The sequence below is a fragment of the Thunnus maccoyii genome, chromosome 20 (genome assembly GCF_910596095.1).
Source record: "Thunnus maccoyii chromosome 20, fThuMac1.1, whole genome shotgun sequence".
In the NCBI taxonomy this organism is placed as follows: Eukaryota; Metazoa; Chordata; class Actinopteri; order Scombriformes; family Scombridae; genus Thunnus; species Thunnus maccoyii.
The window spans coordinates 19547597-19571213 of record NC_056552.1 but is presented as its reverse complement, the minus strand read 5'-3'; the positions used below and the strand labels follow the sequence as shown (position 1 = coordinate 19571213).

The following is a 23617-nucleotide window of genomic DNA, read 5'->3' as shown; positions in this document are numbered from 1 at the left end:
ATTAGTTGGGGGATGCCAAATTCAGTACACATGTCTAATTCATGTAGGGTTGCAACTCATGATTATTTTCATTATTGATTGATCAGCTAGTTATTTTCCCAATTAATCAAATAATACGTTTCCCACAAACTATATCTGCGCCATCACAAAATGCACTTTCACATTTTTTTCCCACTATTGACATGCCCCAGTAGTACATATTCAGCAAGACACTTGAAGATATAGATCTAATGGCAGTTGAACAATTGAACAAGAATTACCCCCATGTGTCATCATCGCCTATGTTACACTAGCCAATCAAGCGCAAGATTTCATGAGACTGTTGACTGCTAGTGATGACCTATGAACATACTATAACAATATTATTGTTCTTGTTGAACTACTCCCTGTTACTATGATGAAATGTATACACTATAGTATGCAATTACTCATAAATAGTTACTCTCCCAACCTTAATGGGAATGCAGTATTAGTCACACAGAATCTGTTTTACATAACAAGAAAGACCTTCATGTTAATGTGTTGTATTGACAATTTGAAGTCTGGCAGGCTAGCTGAATAATGGAAGAGAGACAGGTGAAAGCCACGTTTTACCTTTTATCTGGATTCATTTTTAAATTCTACATTTTCTCCCTCTGTCATGCACAAGATGTTCTGTCAGAAAAGGCTCTTATGTAACGAGTCCTATCCAAACATCCAAGGAAACGTTTGCTCCAAAAGTAGGCCAGTAAAATAATTACTCAAATGAATAAAAAGGAAAAGAAATAAGAGAGGAGAAGAGGGAGAGGAAGGAGTAACGTAAGAGCAAGGGCTGATAGGTTTATTTGATAAACATTGTAAATTATAAATAGATTTGAGTTTCACCCATACTCTGCCCTTTACCCATGCTGGCACTGAATTCATTTAGTTTCAAACATTTCCTTCTTTTTTGCATGCTTCTCCTTGTTTATGAACTCCAGGCTAAATAATGTATTATGCCTGATTTCAACACAACAGACAATGCAGCGCTTACAAATGAACACATTGTAAAGATCTTGTTAAACAAATAGCCTCATGTATCTTGGACCAGCGAATCTGACAACTGCTCCACAGAGTTGTGGCCTGCGTTCAGCTCAGCAGAAAGGTTGGATTTGTCATGAGGCTTCCACCAAAACGCTACTCATCATGTCAGTAACCATGGTGATATAAAGTTGAGCCGCACAGTGCATTGATCATTCCCTGAGCTGTCATCATTATCATCCAAATAATCCTCCTTCCCTTAGGCGACTCTAACTGGTAGTACCCTTCACGCTCTCAATCTGACAGTTTTCATCAACATTCATATGAGTTTCTCTCTTTCTCCATCTGGCTCATTTTATCTTATTCAGGTAAGATAATGTTGAAATCAAACATCAATTTTTGGCTGGACTGCAGCAGACCAGCCCTATAAACACGAAAGTCTGTCCCTGACTGACTGATCGGCCAGTCGTCCAAGTCGCCACTTCCTGTATCCATCGTTCCAAAAGCCCTCTAGCATTTCATACACGATCCAGCCATACACTAGGTTTTGACCTAGTCTTGTTCTGTTCCAAGTCTATGCTGTTTTGTTTTTATATTTTGATGTCTGTATCCACTACCTTATTTAGCACAAGGACATCAGTCTGTCCTTCACATTGAAGTAATGAGTTCCCTTTTTTTTCTCCCCAGGGACCCCGTTTAGAGAAGGTCAAGAGCGAGACCTGAAGGCGGCGCTGAAAGGGACGGATCCATCCATCCCGCTGGTATTTGTCAGTGGCAACCATGACCTGGGAAACACCCCCACCCCCGGAACAGTGGAGCACTACTGCGGTGCTTGGGGAGACGACTATTTCAGCTTCTGGGCAAGCAGACACCTAACAGATTTAGTAGCAGTAGTATATATGATATATAGTAGATATGAAAATCTTTGATATTTTTGATATTTGAAAAATTGACTGTTTCCTCGCAGTTGTTGACATATGTTAGATACAGTTATCAATACACAGTAAAATGTGCCAAACGTTGGGTGAGCATTCCTATGGAAGCCTAATACTCATGTTAAATGATGCTGTGCTGTGCATAAATCTACTGGGCCCAACGACAGGCAGCACCATTCTCTATCCCTGACCAAACTTACCTTTAAGCTGCCTTTCACTCCCCGTATACTGTATATCTACACTGTATCTGCTTAGACTAAACTGCAGTGGCTGGCCCAACTGGCTTGATAGACAGAATCATCTTAATGCCATTGCCTGCTCAGTAGTCAAGCTATAATCCCTACTTGTCTAGCTGTACTAGTCTCACAAATAGTTACTAGATATATCAGAAAACTTCAGAGTCTTTAATGTAATGTTCATTAGGAAATGTCCACAACACACCATTAGGTCTAATCAAAGATCTTAATTGTATCAGTTCATCAAAGAGACTTTTGTCCAATTCTGAGCGATATAAAAACAGTCAGTTACAATGTTTGATTCTGTCTCTATCTTGCATCTGTAGATTCTTTTTCTTTTTTGAGTTTAAACTTTCATGACCCACTAAGATTATGTTTTTTCGTGTTGAAATTGCAGTCAACACTTGACATTACTCCAGCGTTTACATGTTGGCCTACTTCAATGCAAACCCTTGTATGAATGGTAGTAGTAGAATTTGTAAGATAAGATGATTCTTCATTGATTCTGTGGTAGTTGGGTTTTTGTTGCAGGATGATAAGAATGAGCACAGGGAAAGGAAAATAGTTGCAGAAATAGAACCTGTAGATGGTTGAAAATGCACTATCAAATAAGCTTTTGTTAAAACTATTTTAGTTGCTGTTCATGTTAACTCCCAACACATCTCTCTGTCTTGTCATTCTCCTGTTGTCTCAGGTGGGTGGAGTCCTCTGCCTGGTTCTGAACTCCCAATTGTTCTATGACGCCTCGGCCTGCCCTCAGCTGAAGGAGGCCCAGGAGACCTGGCTGGAGCAGCAGCTGAGCAGAGCCTCCTCCTCCTCTTCAACGGTAGGATTGCATCAACCGCACGATTCTGATCTCCTCTGCTTTATGAAGATGCACACTTAGATAATGTCTTCCTTTGCTTTGTTTTAAATTTTTGGTGTTGTTGTTGGAATAATTGCTGCTGCCATAAAACAAACCGATGTAATTTTGCCTTTGGGGGATCAGTGATGTACCCATCCCTCACAGCTGTCTCTGTTCAGGAACCCAAACCCAAACACGTGCTGGTGTTCCAGCACATCCCTCTGTACCTAAAGAGCCCTGATGAGGAGGATGACTACTTCAACCTGCAGAAGGCAGTTAGACAAAACCTGCTGGACAGGTTCAAGAGGGCAGGTAGGACACAAGCTATGGACTTCTTATACCTTTTTCCTTTAGTTAGACTGACTGAACAGGTATTTTGCTTAAGAGCACTTCAACATGAAAAATTTGTTGTCTCTCTAATTATGTTTGTTTGGCTACAAGGTTCTTACTTTGAGATAGAACCCACAAAAGAGTTTTATTGTTTTAAAAGTCTAGCAGCTGTCTCAGGCAGCACCCTAAAATATCAGTAATATTTTCTACGATGATGGATTTAGGCCACTCTGAAGTGGTCTTAAATTTCTTGTCTTAATGCTTCTTAGCTAATATTCCTGTTAAACCTGTTCATTCCCAGCATATCTAACAGAAGCACAGTTAAGATCCCAGCCCAGAGGATTAATGTGCCGTTAGCCAAAACCACAGTAGAAGCTCCTTGCACACACACAACACAGGCATAATTGAATTAATTAATGCATTCACTTCCTATAAGGAGAATAATTCCATAATCAAAATCCATTGTTGTAGGCTTATGAGAGTCTGATACAAGGGTAACGGACAGGGAAACTCTCACAAGGACAATAAGTCTTTAAGAAGGCAAAGACTCAACACACACACACACACGTGACACTATCTGGCCATTTCTGTACAGCTGATTGACAGGGCCTCTCATACGGACACGTGCTACGCTTCTCAATCATTCATCAAGGTGACTGGCGGGGGATGGTATTAATTTCATTATCCAGTCATTATTCCAGCATGTATTTAACCATGTTGGCCCGTTTTGGTCTGATGGCACCTCTCTCTCATAATTGATTCCTACCCCAAAGGGAACACTAGTTAAAGATTTAAAGGGCAATCCGTACACGCTTTATATATATATATATATATGTGTGTGTGTGTGTGTATATATATATATATATATATAAGAACAGAGGGTAATACTGTATGTGCAGTCAGTGCCATGCAGAACATGCTACGTGCCAGTGTCCTTTCTCATCCACACTCTTGTTCACACATGTCCTGTTGGCAATTATAAATTCAGACTACGTACAGGGCCTGTACTGTATGAACTACATACATACTGTACATGCATGTACACGGTTATTAATTATTTATGACAGACATGCTGCAGCTCACTTTAAAGCTGGTACACTACATGACTTTCTCATGTTTGTATGCATATACATGTAGGTTTATGTGCGAAAGTACAGTATATGGTGCTTCCGATCAGAGCCAGAGAATTGATGTGATTGTGGGCAGTCTGTGTTTAATCTACATACAGTTATATATATTTTTCTTATCACGTTGGTCTACCCTCTGCGTCCACCCAGCAGCTGCTACCCCACACATGACAATGGGCTGAGGCCAAATGTCAAGCTCTATCTGCTGCGGTCATCTGGAAATACAGAATAGTATGTGTGTTTCCACTGCTGAGATGGAGAAGGAAAGCCTTATCCTTGGAGAAAATGTCCTTACAAGACGGAGAATTACAATGTCACTGTAATGCTTTTGTTCATTTCAATTTCATTCAGGCCATATAGAATCAAGAAGAAATTAGAAAAAAAACCCTTTTTTCCAAAAAAGAAGTTCCATGTAATAATCACAAAAAGCTTTGCCATTGTTAGTAGGTCTTGATAAGTCAGCCAAATGTATAAAATGTAAAACCAAAATCTGATGACTTGACAAAAAACAGCACTCGCGTAAATGGAATGAAACCAGTTATTGTTGAATAATACAGCCTTTGTCTCTTGGTTCTTCCTGCTCTCCTCTGATCTCCCCCTGCGCTTTCATGCTCCTTCTGCTCTCTCCTTCATCTGCTACTAGGAGCTGTAACGTCTGTACTCTGAATCTACTGGAGTCTGTCCTGGAGGCATGCTTGTAAAAGAGACTGACTGTGATCATCACAACCCTGTGTCAGTTTATGATAGAGAAGCTACTGTACATTCATATCAGATACGCTGTAATCATGAGGGTCACTGCCAGGGCAGGAAATGACACAGTGAGTGGAAAGACACAAATGTGCCTTACATACTCTTACAAACTGCAAATAAGATTTTTGTATTAAAAATTGAAAATAATGAAAAATTAAAACAATCTTTACACTATAGCCAGCCTCTAGCACCCACATTAGGTTGAGATTTTGTTTTTTAGTTCAATATCTCAACAATTATAGCCACATTTCGACCACAGGAACTTTCTCAAGGGACTAAGAACCTTTCGAGGAACTCAGTTCCTCTACCTGCGTTTCCACCCAAAGCACCAGGGTCTAAATTAAGTTCCAGGGAGATTGTTTTACCCCCAGAACAGTCTCTGCTGGGGGGTAGTACTTTCCAAAAGTACAGGAACATTGAGGGTGAGTTTTGCAGGGATGACCGCTGATTGATCAAACACACGCAGCCCAACTGCTTCAACTTGTGTTCCGCTTCATTCATAAAACAAAGAAGTATTCTAGTATTGATTTAGGAACAATATAGGATGAGGGGAGGACATTTCTCTCTGTTTGTTTACATGAAAAGTAAAGTTAGGCTTTGTTATTGAACAAGAGAGAAAGAGGGAGCAATAACATGAGCGAGCTGAGAGCACGAGCAAGCAAGTGCGAGAGAGAGAGCAGCGGTGGTCGAGCAAGGAGAGGGAGCAGCGGTAGTGAGAACAAAGCAGCGAATGAGAGAAATAAAAGGTTATTTTCTGATTGTTTCATGTCGTTACGTTCTAAAGCAGAAATAAATAACCATCAAACACTCAGCTGATGATTCACTGTAGAGACAGTAGCTCTTAGTTTCAGTGTCATTTTCCTCCTCTGCATTTCTGCTTTTCATTCATTCATTAACATCCAACTCATGCAGCAGTAAATACAAAGAACAACAGGACAAATCTGTGTTGTTTTTCCCTCATGTGAATGCTACGTTTCAAGCACCGCCGTTTTTAAATTCCTTGTGGGTCTAATTTACATGATCTACCTGGTTCCTCAGATGCAGTGGAAATGCAAACAAGACTGCACAACAGGGACTTTTAGTTCCAAGTTTAGTTCTTGAGATTAGTTCCTCTGGTTCCAAAGTACCTGGAACTTTTGGATGAAATGAGGCTTATTTAATAGATTGCTACAAATTTGATAGAGTAATCCATGTAGCCCAGAAGATGAATCCTAATGACTCATAATCCCCTGGCTTTTCATCTAGCGCCACCAGCAGGTCAAAGTTTTCTCTTATTCATTGAAATATCTCAACATCTAATTATGGATTGGCACAAAATTTCATACAGACATTCATGGTTCCCAGATGATGTATCCTAATGACTTTGGTGATCCCTTGATTTTCCCCCTTGTGCATCCATGAGGTTTGCATTTGTGTTTTTTTCAGTGAAATGTCTCAATTATTGGATGCATTGCCATGAAATCTGATTTCCATAGCAGTCATCAGGTCAAAATGTTAATTTGTCCAATACTTTGGTTTATGACCAACACTAATGACATCTCAGTAGCCTCAGCTCAGATGTCAGATCGTGCGATGAGAGCAGGGGCATCATCCATCTGTGTTGCTCTCGTTTTGAAAATGCAGCAAAGCGGCGACCATGAAACTCACTTTGCCCATCTGTGTGGTATTTTGGTGACCGGCGCAGAGCACACAGTGCACAGGTGGGAGGAGAGGTGCAAGCAGGTGGAAGTTTTTTGGTTGAAATTTGGTCCTAGACATTGTGATGTCTTAGAACCACGTCTGTTTCTGGTGCAAGTTATTTCAGTTAAACACTCTCAACCAAAGTCGGCACAGAAAATAATGTTTAAATAATGTGTTTAAAGTCAGTAAATCAGTCTGTATTGGTCTATAAATGAATGTGGGTGATTCTTATAGTATCTAATGTCCGCAGCTGCTTTATACTGTTTGAAATGCTTTTTCTTCAGTTCATTAAATCCTCGCAGCATCTGAAGGCAGAAGGACAGATATGTTGATAAATGTGCAGCCTGTGATTAGAGATTAGTTGCGCCAGAGTGCAGTACCATTAGTCATTCACTGTTTACCTTCATTAAACCACCTGAAAAGGACATCAGGCAACTACATAATAACCACACACACCTCTACACATCAGACTGGTCGATTATAACTCACTACTCTGCCTTTTTATGAAGAAGACGTCAGGTTAGCAGAGCTCATCATAGTCTCTGTTCCGACTTAGTTTTCAGCAAAATTGGCATCTCATGTTTGTTTCTTGAAATACATTGGTGCAAAACCTGTAATGTAACATTAATTACTAAACTATGTAACAATTTACAAGGTCAAATACATTAGAGTTATGGCTGACATAGTGTCGGTCTGATGTAATCATATAACAGCTTCACTAAATACATACACACACACACACACACACACATATATAACGTGTGTGTGTGTAATATGTATGTATGAAAATCCTACTGCATCTGTCTTAGGCTGCAGGTTTGTGGTGATGTGTGTTTATGTTGTGGGGTTCTGAACCATCCAGACATTTCTTGAGGAAAAGCTTTCTGTTTGTTGAGCTGTCATCATGCTTAACTGTGATTGCCACAGCTGTTTCACAGCAGTGATGTGACTGGCTTAGACGGTATTTGATAATCACAACACCCGCCGATCTATATTCACCTTCACCCTGCCTTTTTTTGCACTTTGCCCTGCTGCACATACATGGAAACCCAAATCCTAAAACCATTGCGCTTGTCATTGTGCTTACACAGTTAAAGTAGGACCCATAGTATTGTTGTTTTATATTTGTGGGTTTTAAGGATTTGAGAGATGAGCTTCAGAATTACGTGAATTATTTTGACACGTAAAATTGGCAGAGAATTGGCTAAAACTCCACTTACTCATATTTTAATATGTTAAAACGTCCACACCCACCTACATAATACATAATCAATTACATCATAGAAAAACAAAAGGGTTCTAGCTTTTTTTTTTACATAATGCACCCACATCACCTAAAAAAGCAGATACATTTTTACCAGTACCAGAAACTTGAAACACATTTCATGAAACACATACTTGCTTTACTTGCTCATTTTTTCTTTATATGTTAGCTACAAAATTAAGGAACTGTATGAACTGTGGTGAAGTAGCATTTCCCTGCAGGGCAAGCAAGCGCCTGGTAAAAATATCCCAACGGAGGAACTGTAGGCTTTTTAGAGAAGAAAACAATAGAGGAATTGTAGAAAACAAGGATATGTTATTTACTGCATATTGAAGGATGAAGAGAGCCAGGGAAAGTGTGTTGTTTGTCTTCCGACGAGGGGCTGTGTTTCCTCTCATCCATGGTAAATGATGTCTCTTCTGGACATACATTGGCTATAGTAATTTTCCCCCTCTTTCGTCGCGTTATTCACGCGTCACCTCCCTCCCCTGTTGGTCTGTCCTCACCACTGCACCCTGTGATCTGACGCTTCCAGATGTGCTCTTGTACTCTGGTGATCATTACTGTCATTACAGTAAAGGGCAGCATCATTAACCTCACACACACACACACGTCTTTCTCCGGTCTTGCTCGCAGAAAGCTTCGAGTACACGGAGGAACAGTTAAGCGTTGGAAGAAGCATGAATGTCATTTTTTTTTGCTGAGATTTTCATTTAAGTAAGCAGTTGACAAGGACAAGTCTCTATGTTTGTGTAGCCAACTCTCATATATTTTTGCCTGGAAGACAAATATATCCATACCAACCATTCAAGGATTACAAGTCTTATATTGTAAAAAGTATTGAGCTTTGTAATCCCTTAATGGAACCCTTGAAAGCTCTGTACGATACACTAAAATTGCTTCTCTATACCAATAATGCATGGACATTGTTCAAAAAAACTCAAGGATATTCTTCCTAGTTGGCTGCCTTAAAGTTATTCGAAAAAAGCGAAACAGCGGTCTGGCATGAACAAAAAGGTAAAATTGGCCAGCTTTCCTCATTTCTTTGTGTAGTAATTTGAATTCTACAGTATAGGAAGCAGCTTTGAAATGGTATAGCTGCATGTTACACAAACTGGCATCAAATCAATCCTCATAAGCACATACACAGTTTAAGACACCGCTATGTATAACTGAGTCCTCTGACCACTCCAGAGGTGTCTCGTAGGGGAGTCAGTTGACTTACAGCAGCTGGGGATTTGGCTCAGCATTTGTGAGGTTGTTATTGCTGCTGCTGGGTTTTCTGCCACCCCCCACCACTCCAGTGACATATGATGAAAATAGAGAATATAGTCCCCTGCAGACAAAGAAATACATTTAATTGATTTTTTCCCCCACTGTTGTATTTTTCCATTCCTGTCCCTACTTCTTCTTCTCATTGGATAGGTGTGTCAGTAGATGCTGTAGATGAGTAATTGTGTGTGTATTTTGTATGTTTTGCATGCACTTGCGTATGCATTTTGCATATAAATTGCCATGCAGTGATGCATTTTTCTATGCATGATCTATTCTACTGTAAGTATCTATATGTTATCTCAGCAGCACAGCCGCACACGGGAAAGGTGCGACACCAATTAGTCTTCCTCTGGCTCATCAGAGCGAGCAGTTCCACCCTGGGAACTGTTGACTGCATTCCCTCTCATATTAATGATACAGTGTCTCTGTGTGATGACCTTCTCTTGGGCTAGTAAAGTATCATGCAATCCCCTTTTTTTTTAATTGCATAAGCAATTACTCTGGTTTCTGATTTGACAGTGATTTGGTTGATATTAAATCTTGCCTCACTCTCTGTGTTTAATATCTTTTGAGTTTGAACCAACTGTCTGACATATTTTAAATCTACCAACGATTAAGTGATTTACTGGTGATTTACTAACTTTTTTTAAAAAAATCTTTTGATATTTACTACTTGGTATAAGAGTTTGTCAGTACAGTACAGTCAGTTTGTTGGTAACAATAACACAAAGCCCTAAACACCCTGGAGGAAGTTGTCTGCTCTTACTATGGGTACTTCTGTGCTGCCTCATCACTGTCATACCCATAATCATAGTAAATAATTCTCTCTCGGGCTTTATCGCCCCTACCTATGCCAGTTTTTCAGTGCAATGAGTGCAACTCAGCCGGCATTTTGTTAGTGCAAGCAGAGAAAGAAAGACGTGCGAGATTTGTAGTTTGCTTGCTCGTTGACGATGTTGAATTTAGAGGTGGCTTCGGTGATGTTGAACAGGTTTTTACGCACATCCAGAATCTCTTAAGAGAAGATTGAATTCCCATGGCTGGGGACCGGTGACTCCTTTCCGAGAGACGAGTAGAGTAGCAGAAATCCCAGCAGTGCTCTCAGCCTCTCCTCTCCTCATAGATGGAGTACTGTAATTAGATTTCTTTGCAAACCCCCCGCAACCCCCTTCTCCTCCTCCTCCTCCTCAGAGGTTTATATCCTACATTCAGGATACCTTCAGCACACAGACAAACAAGGACGAATGAACGCACACACAGATAGACAGACAGATACACACTTCCACGCTGCTTTTGTTAACATCCAGACCTTACTTGCATATAGCAAAAAAAAAAACAAAGCAAAAACAAGAGTGCAGCTGAGAAATTCATTGGAATTCCCAACATTGCTAGCGGCTGTAGAGTTGTACATACAGTAGCTAATTAGAGGCGAAGATAAGCCATGTGCTGCTCTGCATACACTCTCTTAGACTTAGTCTTTCCTTCTCTGTCTCTCACTCTTGCCGCTGGTTGTCTTTATCAGCAAGGGTCCTACCCTGTTCAAAAGCGAAGGCACATTTATCACCCACTGGGGGATTTGATAAGAGGCCAAGGCTAAGCCTTTAACCACATTGTTTTAATGATGAGGCTGAATAATGCTTTTGCGTTTCTTTCTGTATCTCTTTCTCTTATTGTGTCTTTCTCTTTGTTTCACCATCTCTTTTTCTACTGTAACCAGTACTGAGTATTCAGACTGGAAACAGGCTGCGTTGGTGGGGGAGTGTTGTTTCAGGTACAGCAAAGATGACAAAATGTGATCCAGGAAGGCTGATTTGAGTTATAGGTCTGTGAATTTGGAGGCTTATCAGACATTGACACACTGCACAGTGGTTTATAATTCTATAAGACAGGATTTTACAGCTCTGGAAGGTTATCGCTGTGGCAGTCATCTTATCATTTGTTGTGGGGATTGCCAGGTAAATGATAGAGCTACCCAGTTTATGTTACAAAGTAATGTACCAGAAATGTGTGTACCAGAAATCTTCCACAGCAAGTGAAAGTGATTGCTCTTGCTTGTGCGTTGCCAAAATTTAAAAAAAAATTTAAAATTTGACCGGGAAGCAAAGCTCAATGCTTTTTTGAAAACTGAAGTGAGTCCATAGTGCCAAGTATCAAAAATGTCAATTATTGAAAAATAGAATGAATGTCTAGTCAATAGGGTTGTCACTTTTTCCAGAAATCAATTTATAATAAATCTGAAATGATGTATGCAATTAGTTCAAATTAATTTGAACGCAATCCACATAACGTGATGCTATGCAACTTGGAATTTCATATCGTGGCTCCAGTTCCATCATCAGATCCTGAAACCCCTCTGCTGAAATAATACCAATAGGCCTCATATTCTTGTACATAAATCTTGCTATCTTATCACTGCTGGCATTCTTACAAGCTTCTGGCAAGAGTCCTGTGGTTGAGTGTGGTGAGAGGTAGGCGGTCAGACGAGGGTGTACAGTTGACACTGCTCTGTTTGTTTGTGGTACTTCCACCGCCTCACTTGGGTGGCAAGGGGAGTCCTCACATGTTTTGTCCTAGAGTAAGGCAGCTTGTTGAAGGTCATTACAGTTCAAATATTTAATTTTATTCCCACATTCAAAAGTTTGAATTTCAAATAAAAAGTGACAGCCCTACTGTCAGATACCTAATATTAACGTGTTCTTCTATCACATAGATCATCAAACTTTTGTCCATTTTAAACAGTTTTAGTCAGTTCAAGTTCTTTTAAATGTTAAATGAAAAAATGAAATGTTTATATTTCTCAAAGTAAGGTTTCAGAAAAAAAGTATCGTTTTGGTATCTGTACCAAAAGTCTGGCTATTATTATAAATGTTTAAATAGAATCAAGCCATATGCGTAATTGTGATATAACTTAAACTATCCCATTTCCTTACAGTGTCATAAGGAATATATAAACCTCTTCCCCCTAATTTGTTTCAAGGCCTGTTGTGTTCAGGGAAACATACTGATAGCTTGGTGAATTCAGGATGATTAGGTACCATGTTGAGTACCAAATGGCCAAAAGAGCAATAGATGACATGCTGACTTCTTTCATTTCCCAGCCCCTTTTTGTGGAGGTGTGTGTGTGTGTGTGTGTGTAACTGGAGGACACAGGAAGGAGATGCTGCTCGATAACTGATGGGTGAGAGTGATTTATGGGGAGCCGGGGTTGCGAGATGCCTCACCACACTACATCATTTTGTATCCCTCTGTCATGCAAATTATCAACAGTCACCATTTCATGATGAATTATTTCCCAGACCTGCACTTTAATGACAACCGCCCTTCAATACAGGCGCACACGTTGTATGTTCACTCCTACGCAGCCCATTCTCACAGATGTGCGGATGACAGCTATGTTCAGAACTGCATTAAGAGTTTGAGTCAAAGAGAGGGAATGAAGAAAAGGAGGAAAGGTCTGAGGGAAAATGGCTTCTCCTAGAGGAAATCACTGAGAGGGAGTAGTTTATTGGAAAGATAGGAATTTAGCTCCCAATTAGCAAATCCAATCTTGTTGCCTGCAAATCGGTGACCAAGAGATGAAAGGGAGATGATGGAGAGTGGGAAGGGAAAGAAGGGGAGGGTAGATTGAAGGAAGGTACCCAGACATCAAACATGATTAGATGTGGACAGATGCTTCGTTACTTCCTTTATTCCTTTATTTGGCAGTGTATGTCGGCAGCCAATATTAGCATATAAATAGTAAAACGTGTTTCAGAATATTCAAACACATCCAGCAATTAAGGACAACATGGCTCAGATGACTGCAGCATATAAAAATCACAATAAACAAAATACAGGCACATATTGGAAGGTGTTCCCCTCTTCTTTCTGTACATTTTCTGCCACCCTGACTAGAATTCAATTTGACTCTGGGTAATTTTCCTCTGTTTGCATTCAATATGTTTTCATTTCTCTGGTTATTTTCTGAGCACTCTAACACACACACCCCCCTCCCTCCCTCACTCCCTCCCTCACTCCCTCCCTCCCTTCTTCCCTCCTTCCCGCTGCCTGTCAAAGCAAAGGCCAGTCTCCAGATGGGAGTCTTTATCACAAAGAAAAGCACAAAAGAACCAGCACTGTTTCAAGGCTGACAGGTGAATGGGATTTCCGCAGAGACCGAGACAAGATGTGGAATTATCAGCACAGAGAGTGCATGTACCCACTCAGCAAGTAAAGCGTTTGGGAAAGGGAAGAATGCAGCAAAGCATGGTGTGGAGACAAAAATGGGGGGGAAATTGGACTAAACAGTCCTCTGCTGAATGTGATACTGCCGTCCTCCCGTCTGCTTATAGCTCAGTGGGTAAAGCAAGAAACTTACACTTAGCGAGGTTATATGTTCCATATATGTAGGCTGAATGGGTTTAGTATGATACTGTGAGTGTAAGGAGAGGTATTTTATCCTTGATGTGGCTCAATGACTGCAGCCATGGCACTAACATTACCACAGTTGAGGGTTTAAGTCCCGGAAGGCCACCCACGCTGATTGTACTGCGAGGCACTTTGGATAACAATGTACAGAAAGTGATATGTGCTACTTTGATTGGAGTAAAGCGAAATGATATAAGTTTTGTATCATGTTTCGTCATTGTCAAATCAAGGCCATTTTCCCAGAAGGGTGCCAGCTATCATTATCCTGGAGGCAGCAGTAGCCGACAGTAGTGCATTTAAGTCCACGAGCTTTCTGGTTTTCATTCCAGCAGAGACCTACAGCAGCTATTCAAACTCAGGACTTGCCCTTTCAGGTTGAAGGTGGGCACATCATGAAATCAGCTGCTATAATGATTCATGAGAGAAAGTATCTGCAGATTCCTTGTTCTTTATTCGCCTAGTGGTTAAAGAAGAATGAGCTTGGCAGTTCAGCCTGAATAAAACCCTAATGTCTTCAGTGGAACTACTTGCTGGCCAGCTACCAAAGATGAATAAAGCAGCATTTCCGAGCTGCATCATGCTTGAGCGGAGTTTCCATTTTGCCATTTTGAAGTAGGAGTTTCAAACTCTAAGCTTCAATAGCAATGCTAGTGGCATGGCTCTACAGATGGCAGTTTCAGTCTTTTGGTCGGTGAGTCCAGCAGTCTTACTCCCGCCTGAAATATGTCAACAACTGTTGGATGGGTTGCCATGTAATTCTGTACAAAAATGTATATTTCCACAAAGATGAATCCCTAAAGATAATCCCCTGACTTCAAAGTCAAAGTATCCACCTATACTGCAAAATATCTCAACATATACAGTACAAGAGTACAATACTTTGGTTAATGATCAAATCACTGTAAAACTAATGACATTGCCATCAGCCCCAGCTGTACTTTGTGCTTCGTGCTAACACCCTAAACTAAGATGGTAAACATGGTAAACGTTGTACTTGCTAAACATCTGCATTTTAGCATTGTCATTGTGAGCAGTTTACACCACTGTGCCAAAGTACACCCTCACAGAGCAGCTAGCATGGCTGTAGATGTCTTGTGTCATATGCAAATCACACAGACCAACCAGTTTTTGTGGCTATCTACAGGGTAACCAATTCTGTTATGGCTGTAGACAACGATTAGTCATTTTGTCTTTAAAATGTCAGAAAATAGTGAAAAATGTACTTTTATAATTTCTCAGAGTCCAAGGTGACATCTTCATATATGTTCTTTTGTTTGAACCACAGTGCAAAACTCAAAGATATTCAGTTTACTTTTACAAAGAAACGCATTAAATTACCACATTTGAGAAGTTGAAACCAACTAATGTTTGGCTTTTTGTCAAAAAATGACAAAAAAATAGTTGCCGATTAATTTTTCGTCGATCGACTAACAGTTGCAGTTCTAAATCCTATGTCCCTTTTCATCTCAGCGTTCAAATCACAGCAGAGCAAGACCATGGCAATTCCAGACAACTTTCTAGGAGTACATATAGGCCTAAATCCCTTACCAGACAATCACAAAACCTGAGTAGTGTCTGACCTGCAGTCAACCTTAGTCAGGAAGAAGGTTGCCAGTGTGGATTTAACTCTCATCACTGTATTGGTCTAGAACGGGTCACTGCCAATCAATAGTATATGCTACAGAAAAGACTGCTGCTCTTCTTTATTGCCTTTGAAACAATAGTGGGGTTTTTTAAATTGTTTTTTTTTTTAGCTTTATTTTGTGTATTTTTCAGTTCCATGCAGGCAATCTCAGCTTATACTCCCCCCTCTTTGGAAGATCACCTTCCCTCTTCATTTTCTGGAAGACAATTTCAGAGGTCAGCTTCATCTTCTGTCGGCATTGCAAAGGGGACAGCTTTCTCAACTTTTTTTCTTTTTTTTATTCTATTTTCTTTTTTTTCAATTGTTTATCTTTTTTTCATACAGACAATCATTTTTGAGATTGAAAATGCTTTTCTTTCTCAGACCGACCCTCTGCTTTCTGTCACAGTGTGTTTTTAGCAGACAAGGGACCAGGTGGAGAGGTCGAACATCTAAAGCCTGCGTAATGATGCTGCTCTGAAAGGGATGTGCTCAAATGAATTCAGGTCATGTCGTTATCACTGGTCCTTTGCTAAATTGTTTCTATGAAATCGTTTTTTCTCCATAAGAGCCGATTTATTTCCATGACATACAAATTGTCGATTGGTTCAGTCCACTTCAATTCTCAGCTATACTTAAGACCTTGAAAGAAAGCCTGTAGTGTGTTGTGACAAGCGTACAGAGATCCCATTCTGCCTGATAGACATTAGACAGGTTAGCCAAGCGCATCTCTCCCAGGACAGCTGCGCCCCGGTGGAGAAAAGTAGGAGGTGAATCTCTCATAGAACAGAATAGAATCTGTTGTTCTAGTTATTAGATAACCTGTGTTGCAAAAAGGATAATTATGATTGGCTTAGACACACATTTTAAATGGTAGTGAAGTACAGATCTTTGAGTGCATCCAAATTAAAGGGGACCTATTATGCTCATTTCCAGCTCAATATTTTTATTCTTGTACTCCACTAGAGTAGCTTTGCATGATTCAAAGTTCAAATAACTCCTTATTTATCTTATAATGGCCCTTTATGCAGCCCCTCATTTCAGCCTCTGCCCCTCTTCCCCCTTTGTGCTCACTCTGTTCTGATTGATTTACTTTTCTGTAAAGGTGTGATATATTAACTTTTTGCTGATGTTTTATTAAAGGAATAGCTCAATATTTGGGGCAATACGATTATTCACTCTTTTTCTGACAGTTAGATGAGAAGATTGATACTACTGATGTCTGCACACTACATATGAAGCTACAGTCAGCAGCTGGTTAGCTTAGCATAGCATAAAGACTTGAAACAGGGGGAAACAGCTAGCCTGGTTCTGTTCACAGTAAAAAAAAAGAAAGAAAGAAAGAAAATCTGCCTACCAGCACATGACCAAGAAAAATTCCCACACATTTTTACACTTTGTATGTGCTAGTAGGTGGATTTTGTTACCTTTAGATAGAGCAAGGGGAGCTTTTTCCCCCTGTTTCCAGTCTTTATGCTAAGCCAAGCTAACTGGCTGCTTGCTGTAGATCCATATTTAATGGACAGATATTAGAGTGGACTGATCTTCTCATTTAACTCTCAAGAAGAAAGTTAATAAGCATATTTCCCAAAATGTCAAACTACAAGATAAAAAACAAGTCAAACTATCTCCTTTAATGCTGTGTGTAACAGTGCCTCCTACTATGGATGTTCTACTGCAGCCAACAAACATGTAGCACAATCGGCTACATGGATGCATCACAAATATGTCATATACATATGGGGGAAGCTCACTGCTGCTGCGTGGTGGTGTCAAGCGGCGTGTGTGTGTGTGTGTGGGATGTGGATCATCAGAGACGTGGCGGCAGAACTCAGACGCACTGACACATGTATACATATGCACTCTTACACACTCCCACACACTTTATTTGGCGGCATGATTAATCATGGCATCTTTGGGAGCTTCAGAGGAGGTTCAGAACACCATATCAGCTTCAAAAAGATTTTTTTCCCTACTGGCTCATTCGTCATTATTATTCCAGGCTTAATTTCTGTCTATCACTTCTTTACTATTGCTGTTTTAGCTTTTTCCTCCCACTACCTCATCTTCCTGAGGTGAGAAAGAAGTCATAGCCCTCATGTGGTTATTGTAACAAATCCAACATTTCAACAATCAGCGTCTCTAGCTGAGTCATCAGGTGATCCCATCAAACATTTTCCGTGGTTCACACTTCTGTTGCTGCCTCGCTTTGTTTTCATTCGCAGGGTCTGAAATTATTGTAGATGGAGCTGCGTAATTCCTCGTAGGATAGATAAGAATCACTTAGGTGTCTGTTATCATGGAAGGATTGCACCACACACACACACACACACATACAATATAATGAGTACATGCTTTGGCCTGGAGGTGTAAAGGGCATTTGTGGCCTTTCAGCCCTCATCTAGAAACATCAGCAAGGACGCACATGTACATAAACACACATGTACACATATTTGTGACCAGACAGTGTTGAGCCTGGCCAGTTCATACACTCACTTAGAGCTATTGGCAAGGTTATTTGAAAGGCTATTATTTCTGGCACACAAACACAAACAGATTCATAAAATCTATGGTCCATAAGGATATAGCTGCAGGCCCACCCACAAGTCACATGAGGGTGGGCTTCACACAGTGCTGCCCCAGGTTCTGATTGTAAATGAATTTAGCTCTGGTATACAGGCCTAAATCATCAATTTCCATCTACGGTGGATTAATTATTTAATGGTCCAACATGTGCAACCGCTGGCCTCGCATAGCTGGAAATATTAATATAAATTTAGGTCACATTTGTATTCTGGTGCTGTTTGATTATGCAGAGTGGGGGGACTTGATTCAGGGCAATTTCATGGCGCTGACATCGAAGTAGTATCAGCAGTGGATACATAAGAGTTTTTCGGAGGGATCTTACTTGTCTTTGTTGTGCAGATTTCTGGGACAGACCGACGTCTTTCTCATGCACAGACTGCAATTTATCCTCTTTTGTTGCCAGTTTTCATCCTTTTTTTTTTTCTTTTTGGGCTGGGTGTCTCTCTGGAGACGAGGCAGCGAGCAGCCAGACTTCCCTCCATGGAAACACTTGCTGTTAGAAAATAGAGCAGCTCATTTTCTCTGCCAAAAGCCTGCAGTAAACTCATTTTAAAATCCCTTTACCTATACATATGCATGCACATTTGAACATGCAAGCACACAGATACTATAGGTATACTTATATCTTTCTATTTTATCTTTAAGCAGTCTATCCTGACATAACTCTCGTTCAAATATTTTCCTTCAGCCCACATTCTACATTATATTTACCTCTTGTTCAAGTGAAAATTGCCCAAAATGACACAAGCTTGCCAGAGAGTCAAATTGGTTTTCCCAAAAATAGGGTATTAAATTCAGACACTCAAATACCACCTTCTCACAGCAAAAAAAAGCTCATTTTGCACCCCTCATTCAATGTGAGGCTTGTTCAGCGTTCCATTTGAAACATACAGTCATCCCACAGTAGAGACAGCATCACTGCCGCAGGGCCGAGCCAGAACCTCACAACTCTATTAATGATGTTGTTTGTAATTGAAAATAAATTGAAAATCGTGGCTCCCTAATGAAAGCTCCCTTAGTTTTCAAAATATTCTACAAGTGGAAGGCTCGCTCTTTCCTCCTTTCTTTCTTTCTTTCTTTCTCTCTCGGTGCTCTCTTTTTCCTCCTTACCCTTCTCTTTTCCTTTCTTTCTCTTTTTCCTTTCCTTCCGTCCTACTTTCCTCCCTTCCTTCTCTCCTCTCCGTCTCTCTCCTTTCTAGTTTCTCAGGTCTTCTCTTTTCATCTCTATCTTTCTTTCTCCCTCCCCTCCTTCCTTCCTTCCTCTCCGTCTCTTTCCTTTTTTAGTTTCTTGGCACTTTCATTTTCCTCCCCACCCTTCTCTTTCTTTTTTTTTTTTGCCTCTCTGTCTTTCTCCCTTCCTTCCCTCCCCACCATGTCTCTCACTTCTCCTCTTTTCATCCCTTTCTTTCTCTCCTTTCTACTGTCTTACTTCCTCTTTTCTTTTAACTCCCTACCTTTCCTTTTCTACCCATAAGAATTTGTGTTTAGTCTGGTAGATATGAAATTCTTCTGCAGCACTTCTCTTGCATATACATATATGATGTGACTAATAATCATATTATGCTAATGCTAAGTGAGCTTAGCATTAGAACTAAATACACATTTATCTGTCAGAAACCAAGAAACTGAGCAGCTAGTTTTGCTTTAAAACACAATAGGGTAGATAAAGCACAGACAGTCCAGATGTGGTGTAAATTACATGGCACTTTATAGAGCATGTTGCTTATTTATAGTGATATCCCAATTTAGATCTGTGATGTAAGCAGAGACAAACTAAACCAGGCCACAAAAAAAAAACAAATTCAAGCTTTTGTTACTAAAGCTTTATGTAGTTTCTTCATTGCTGCACCAACTTCATCGTCCTCATACCTTTTTTTTTTTTTTTTGCCTGTTTCCTCCTCTCTCACATGTGCCACAGGGGTGAAGGCCGTCTTCTCCGGCCATTATCACCGGAACGCCGGAGGTTGCCACGGTGGCCTAGACATGGTTGTGAGCTCGGCCATCGGCTGCCAGCTGGGCGAGGACACTCACGGCGTCAGGGTGGTGGTGGTGACTGCGGATGATGTCGTCCATCGCTACCACAGCCTGGAGCAGCTGAGGGTGGGAGGCATGGACGAGGAGCTCAGGAAACTCCTGCAGGCCTGACGACGGATGGAGGGAAAACTAGAGATGAGATGAGCTTTTTTTTTTTTTTTTTTTTGAGAATTGTTTTGTTTTGATTTTACAGTTTTGAGCCCCTCATCTCAGAGGCAACAAGGTTTTTTGGAGATGGATTTGTTTATCAACTTGCGGGTCTACCAGTGAAAAAACTAATTTAAAGATCTAATTTGACACTCGTTAAGTGTCTCTCTCCACTGAATGTTTTCCTGGGAGCATCTCTCGTTTTTCAAGTCAGTAAGGATGTTATTTTCTCTGGTCCAGCCATGAAAGGGGCACACAGAGATCAGTGAATGTGTTACAAAACTAGTGGTTCTTTTGTAGAGAAGCACTACCTTTCCCGCACAGTCCTCCCATATCTGAAGTAGCATTACATCCTCTCTGACACCCACTCTGTCTGTCTGTGCTGTGTTAAAGTTCGAGACAAAATGCTATTGTGTAGTCAGATGTTGTCAGTGTAACTTTAAATGTATTATTTGATCTTTCTTTTTTTTTTTTTTTTTTGAAGATTCCACCCAAAAACTTTAAAACCTCGTTTAGATTTCAGGGTACATTGTGTTTGGTGATAATGTAGCTTTCTCCTGTTTCAGCAGATAACTGTAGTAACAGTGCCAGATGAAATCTATCACAGAAGAGGAAGAGAAAGAAGCCCTTTACCAGAAAATAATGCAGCTACAGGGCTTGTTTTGAATTAGTAATACCCCACTTTCTCGCTCTTGGTGTCAGTATTTCTTGTTGTCATAGGTATTTCTACTGTTTGCTGTTGCTGCAATTTAATGCCTTGTTGGCCATCCTATGCAAGCTAATCACATCACTGTGTGGGTGTGTGTGTGTGTTTTTATGGTTAATGTGGTATGTTGTTTGACCGGGTCAGCTGACCGCTGACCTCAGATGAGCTTGGGATCCTGTCTGTTTATGGCCCCATTATAAAACCAGCATTAGTTGACTTGAAAGGTCATTTTTAATCTATATTAATAATAACAAAACTGGCAATCTTGTTTTTGACTGAAACTTAAAGTTATAAGAATATAGATCTCAGCTCACTGTGGCTGCTCCTTCTGTCCGCTGTCAAAAAAAATCCCAGACGAGCTCTGATATGACTGTGGGAGTGACGCTGATATCTTTTAGATAAAATTACAAACAGTAACGCTGGATTACATGCTGCATTATTTCATGTGAATCTCCTGTGCGTGTGAAGGCAATTTAAAGCCAGTGCAGGAGTGGCGGACTCTGCCACTACGAAAACTAATATATAGAAAGATAATTATTGAATGTAAATACATTGAATGGCTATTTCAGAAAGAAATTACAATAAATAATATTAAACATGGGGTTTGACACCATGAAAATCTCAAGGATTATAACTATAGCGTCTTTTTCCTTTGTTGGGCAGTACAGCAGAGCTTATTTGTGTTTGACTGATAGCTACACTTGAATGTGTTTCTCTCTAACAGAGGTTCACTCACTTAAAAATCAGAGGAAATTCATTACTCTGCATTACTCCATTACCATTAAATTACTGTGGGATAAGTGTTGTAATATCCATTTGGTTCATTCTAGTGAACTTGTTTATGAAAGCGTAGATCAAACTTCCTGCAGTTTTCCCTCACTGTGATGTTTTGTGATGAAAATATTTCATCATTGGACCTGATTTGCAATGAAAATCTATGTTGCAGCACTTTTAAATCACACTTATCTGCACATGTCAGGGATCCTCGCAGCGCACCCTGCACATAAAGAAGTTCCGAGTAACATTAAATAAATGAAATGTGATTGTGTTGTTAAACACCAAACTAAAGGACTGGTGTGAGGCTCATAACACATAATGATAGAGATGTGATCTGTTAGTGATTAATAGGGGGACATAGTATTTTCTGACTGGTTAGTCATATAATAGCTGAAGGAACCTCACTGTGTTACAGCCTGCTAGCCACAGGCTTATTTGGAATCTCACAGTCCCGAAATTGTCTTTCAAATGGACATTTCTGCAACAAAATTACTTTATCCATGAGCCCTAAATGACTCTACTCGATTACACTCTCCACACACACACACAGACTCTCACACTCACCCTGACCGACTGGGAATGTAAGAGTTGTCATGGCAACCCTTTAGCAACACATCTGTGTGTGTGTGTGTGTGTGTGTGTGTGTGTGTGTGTGTGTGTGTATGTGTGTGTGTGTGTGCGTGTGTGTGTGTGTCTCGGAGGGTGACTGCGAGTGTTCGAGAGAAAGTGTACGCACTCCCTCTCTGTGTATGTGTGTGTGTCCGTCCGTGGTCTGGTGGGTACTGTAGGTGAATTTCCATCAGCGACGCATTCGCTGACCTCATTTCACACTGACGGATTCTGTCTCTTTTCCAAAAAGTCAGCATGTGATGGAGGGAGGAGGGGGCGTCTGAGAGGAATGGATAATGAGTGTGATGTGTGAAAGATGACTCAGTCCATCTCCTTCATTTCCTGTCTGAGAAGGAACCTTATGTCCTTATCTATTTTTATATCCTCATGGTAGCCAAGCTCAATCACATTGTTCTTTATCTTTTTTTGTGTATGTGTGAATTTGTTTTAGAGCACATTTGCTGTATGAATTGGGGGAACATCACATTCTTTGACTTGTTCCTGTGTTGAATTCTAATGAATGACCGTACTGAACACCATGACTGTGATATCATTGGTTGTATTTTTATAATAAATGTTGATTTTATCTAATGACTGCAGTAGTGTTTAGTATGCTGTGTTAGCTGTTCTTAGTACTTAAAATGCTGGACTTGCACAAACAACTTTTCATGCATTTTTTTTATAAAGCAGTGAGATACAACTCTTATTCTCTGAAAACGTTTTGACCTTATGCACTCAGAAATCAGTTCACAGAAAGTAACATTAAACTACATCACTGCTCTCCAGCCTGTTGCTCTGTCATGCTTTAGGGATAACAGAAGTAATCTCAATAAGTGTCATGTTTTTAGCCATGCTAACGGTCAATTGGTCGGTTCAACTTTAGTTCAGACAAAAATATCTCAACAACTATTGGGTGGATTGCAATGAAATGTTGTGCAGACATTCATGGTCCCAAGAGGATGAATCCTAATGACTTTGGTGGTCCCCTGACTTTGCCTCTAGCGCCACCAGCAAGTTGACCTTTTGGTCTGTAATGCCCTAAATTTGGTACAGACATTCATGTTTCTGTCAGGATTCAATGTAATAACTTTGGTGATCCATTAAGTTTTCATCTAGCACCATTACGAGGTCAAAAGTTCACATTGTCCTGTACTTTGGTTTATGATCAAGTATATGCAAAACTAATGACACATCCATCAGCCATACTTTGTGTTTAGTGCTTATAAGCAAATGTTAGCATGCTAACACGCTAAACTAAGATGGTGAACATGGTAATTATTACTTGCT

The 23617-nt window shown here is 40.3% G+C and overlaps 1 protein-coding gene across 2 annotated transcripts in view; it reads left to right on the top strand.

Moving 5' to 3' along the window:
• cpped1 (calcineurin-like phosphoesterase domain containing 1) overlaps positions 1 to 23115 on the top strand; it is a 36886-nt gene extending 13771 nt beyond the window's left edge. For both annotated transcript variants that reach the window (XM_042397631.1, XM_042397632.1), the window contains exons 3-6: positions 1687 to 1859; positions 2865 to 2996; positions 3194 to 3326; positions 19976 to 23115. In XM_042397631.1, the coding sequence (XP_042253565.1) occupies positions 1687 to 1859; positions 2865 to 2996; positions 3194 to 3326; positions 19976 to 20202 (665 nt within the window). In that variant the 3' untranslated portion in view covers positions 20203 to 23115. The remainder of the gene's footprint in view (positions 1 to 1686; positions 1860 to 2864; positions 2997 to 3193; positions 3327 to 19975) is intronic.
• Positions 23116 to 23617: the final 502 nt, after the last annotated feature.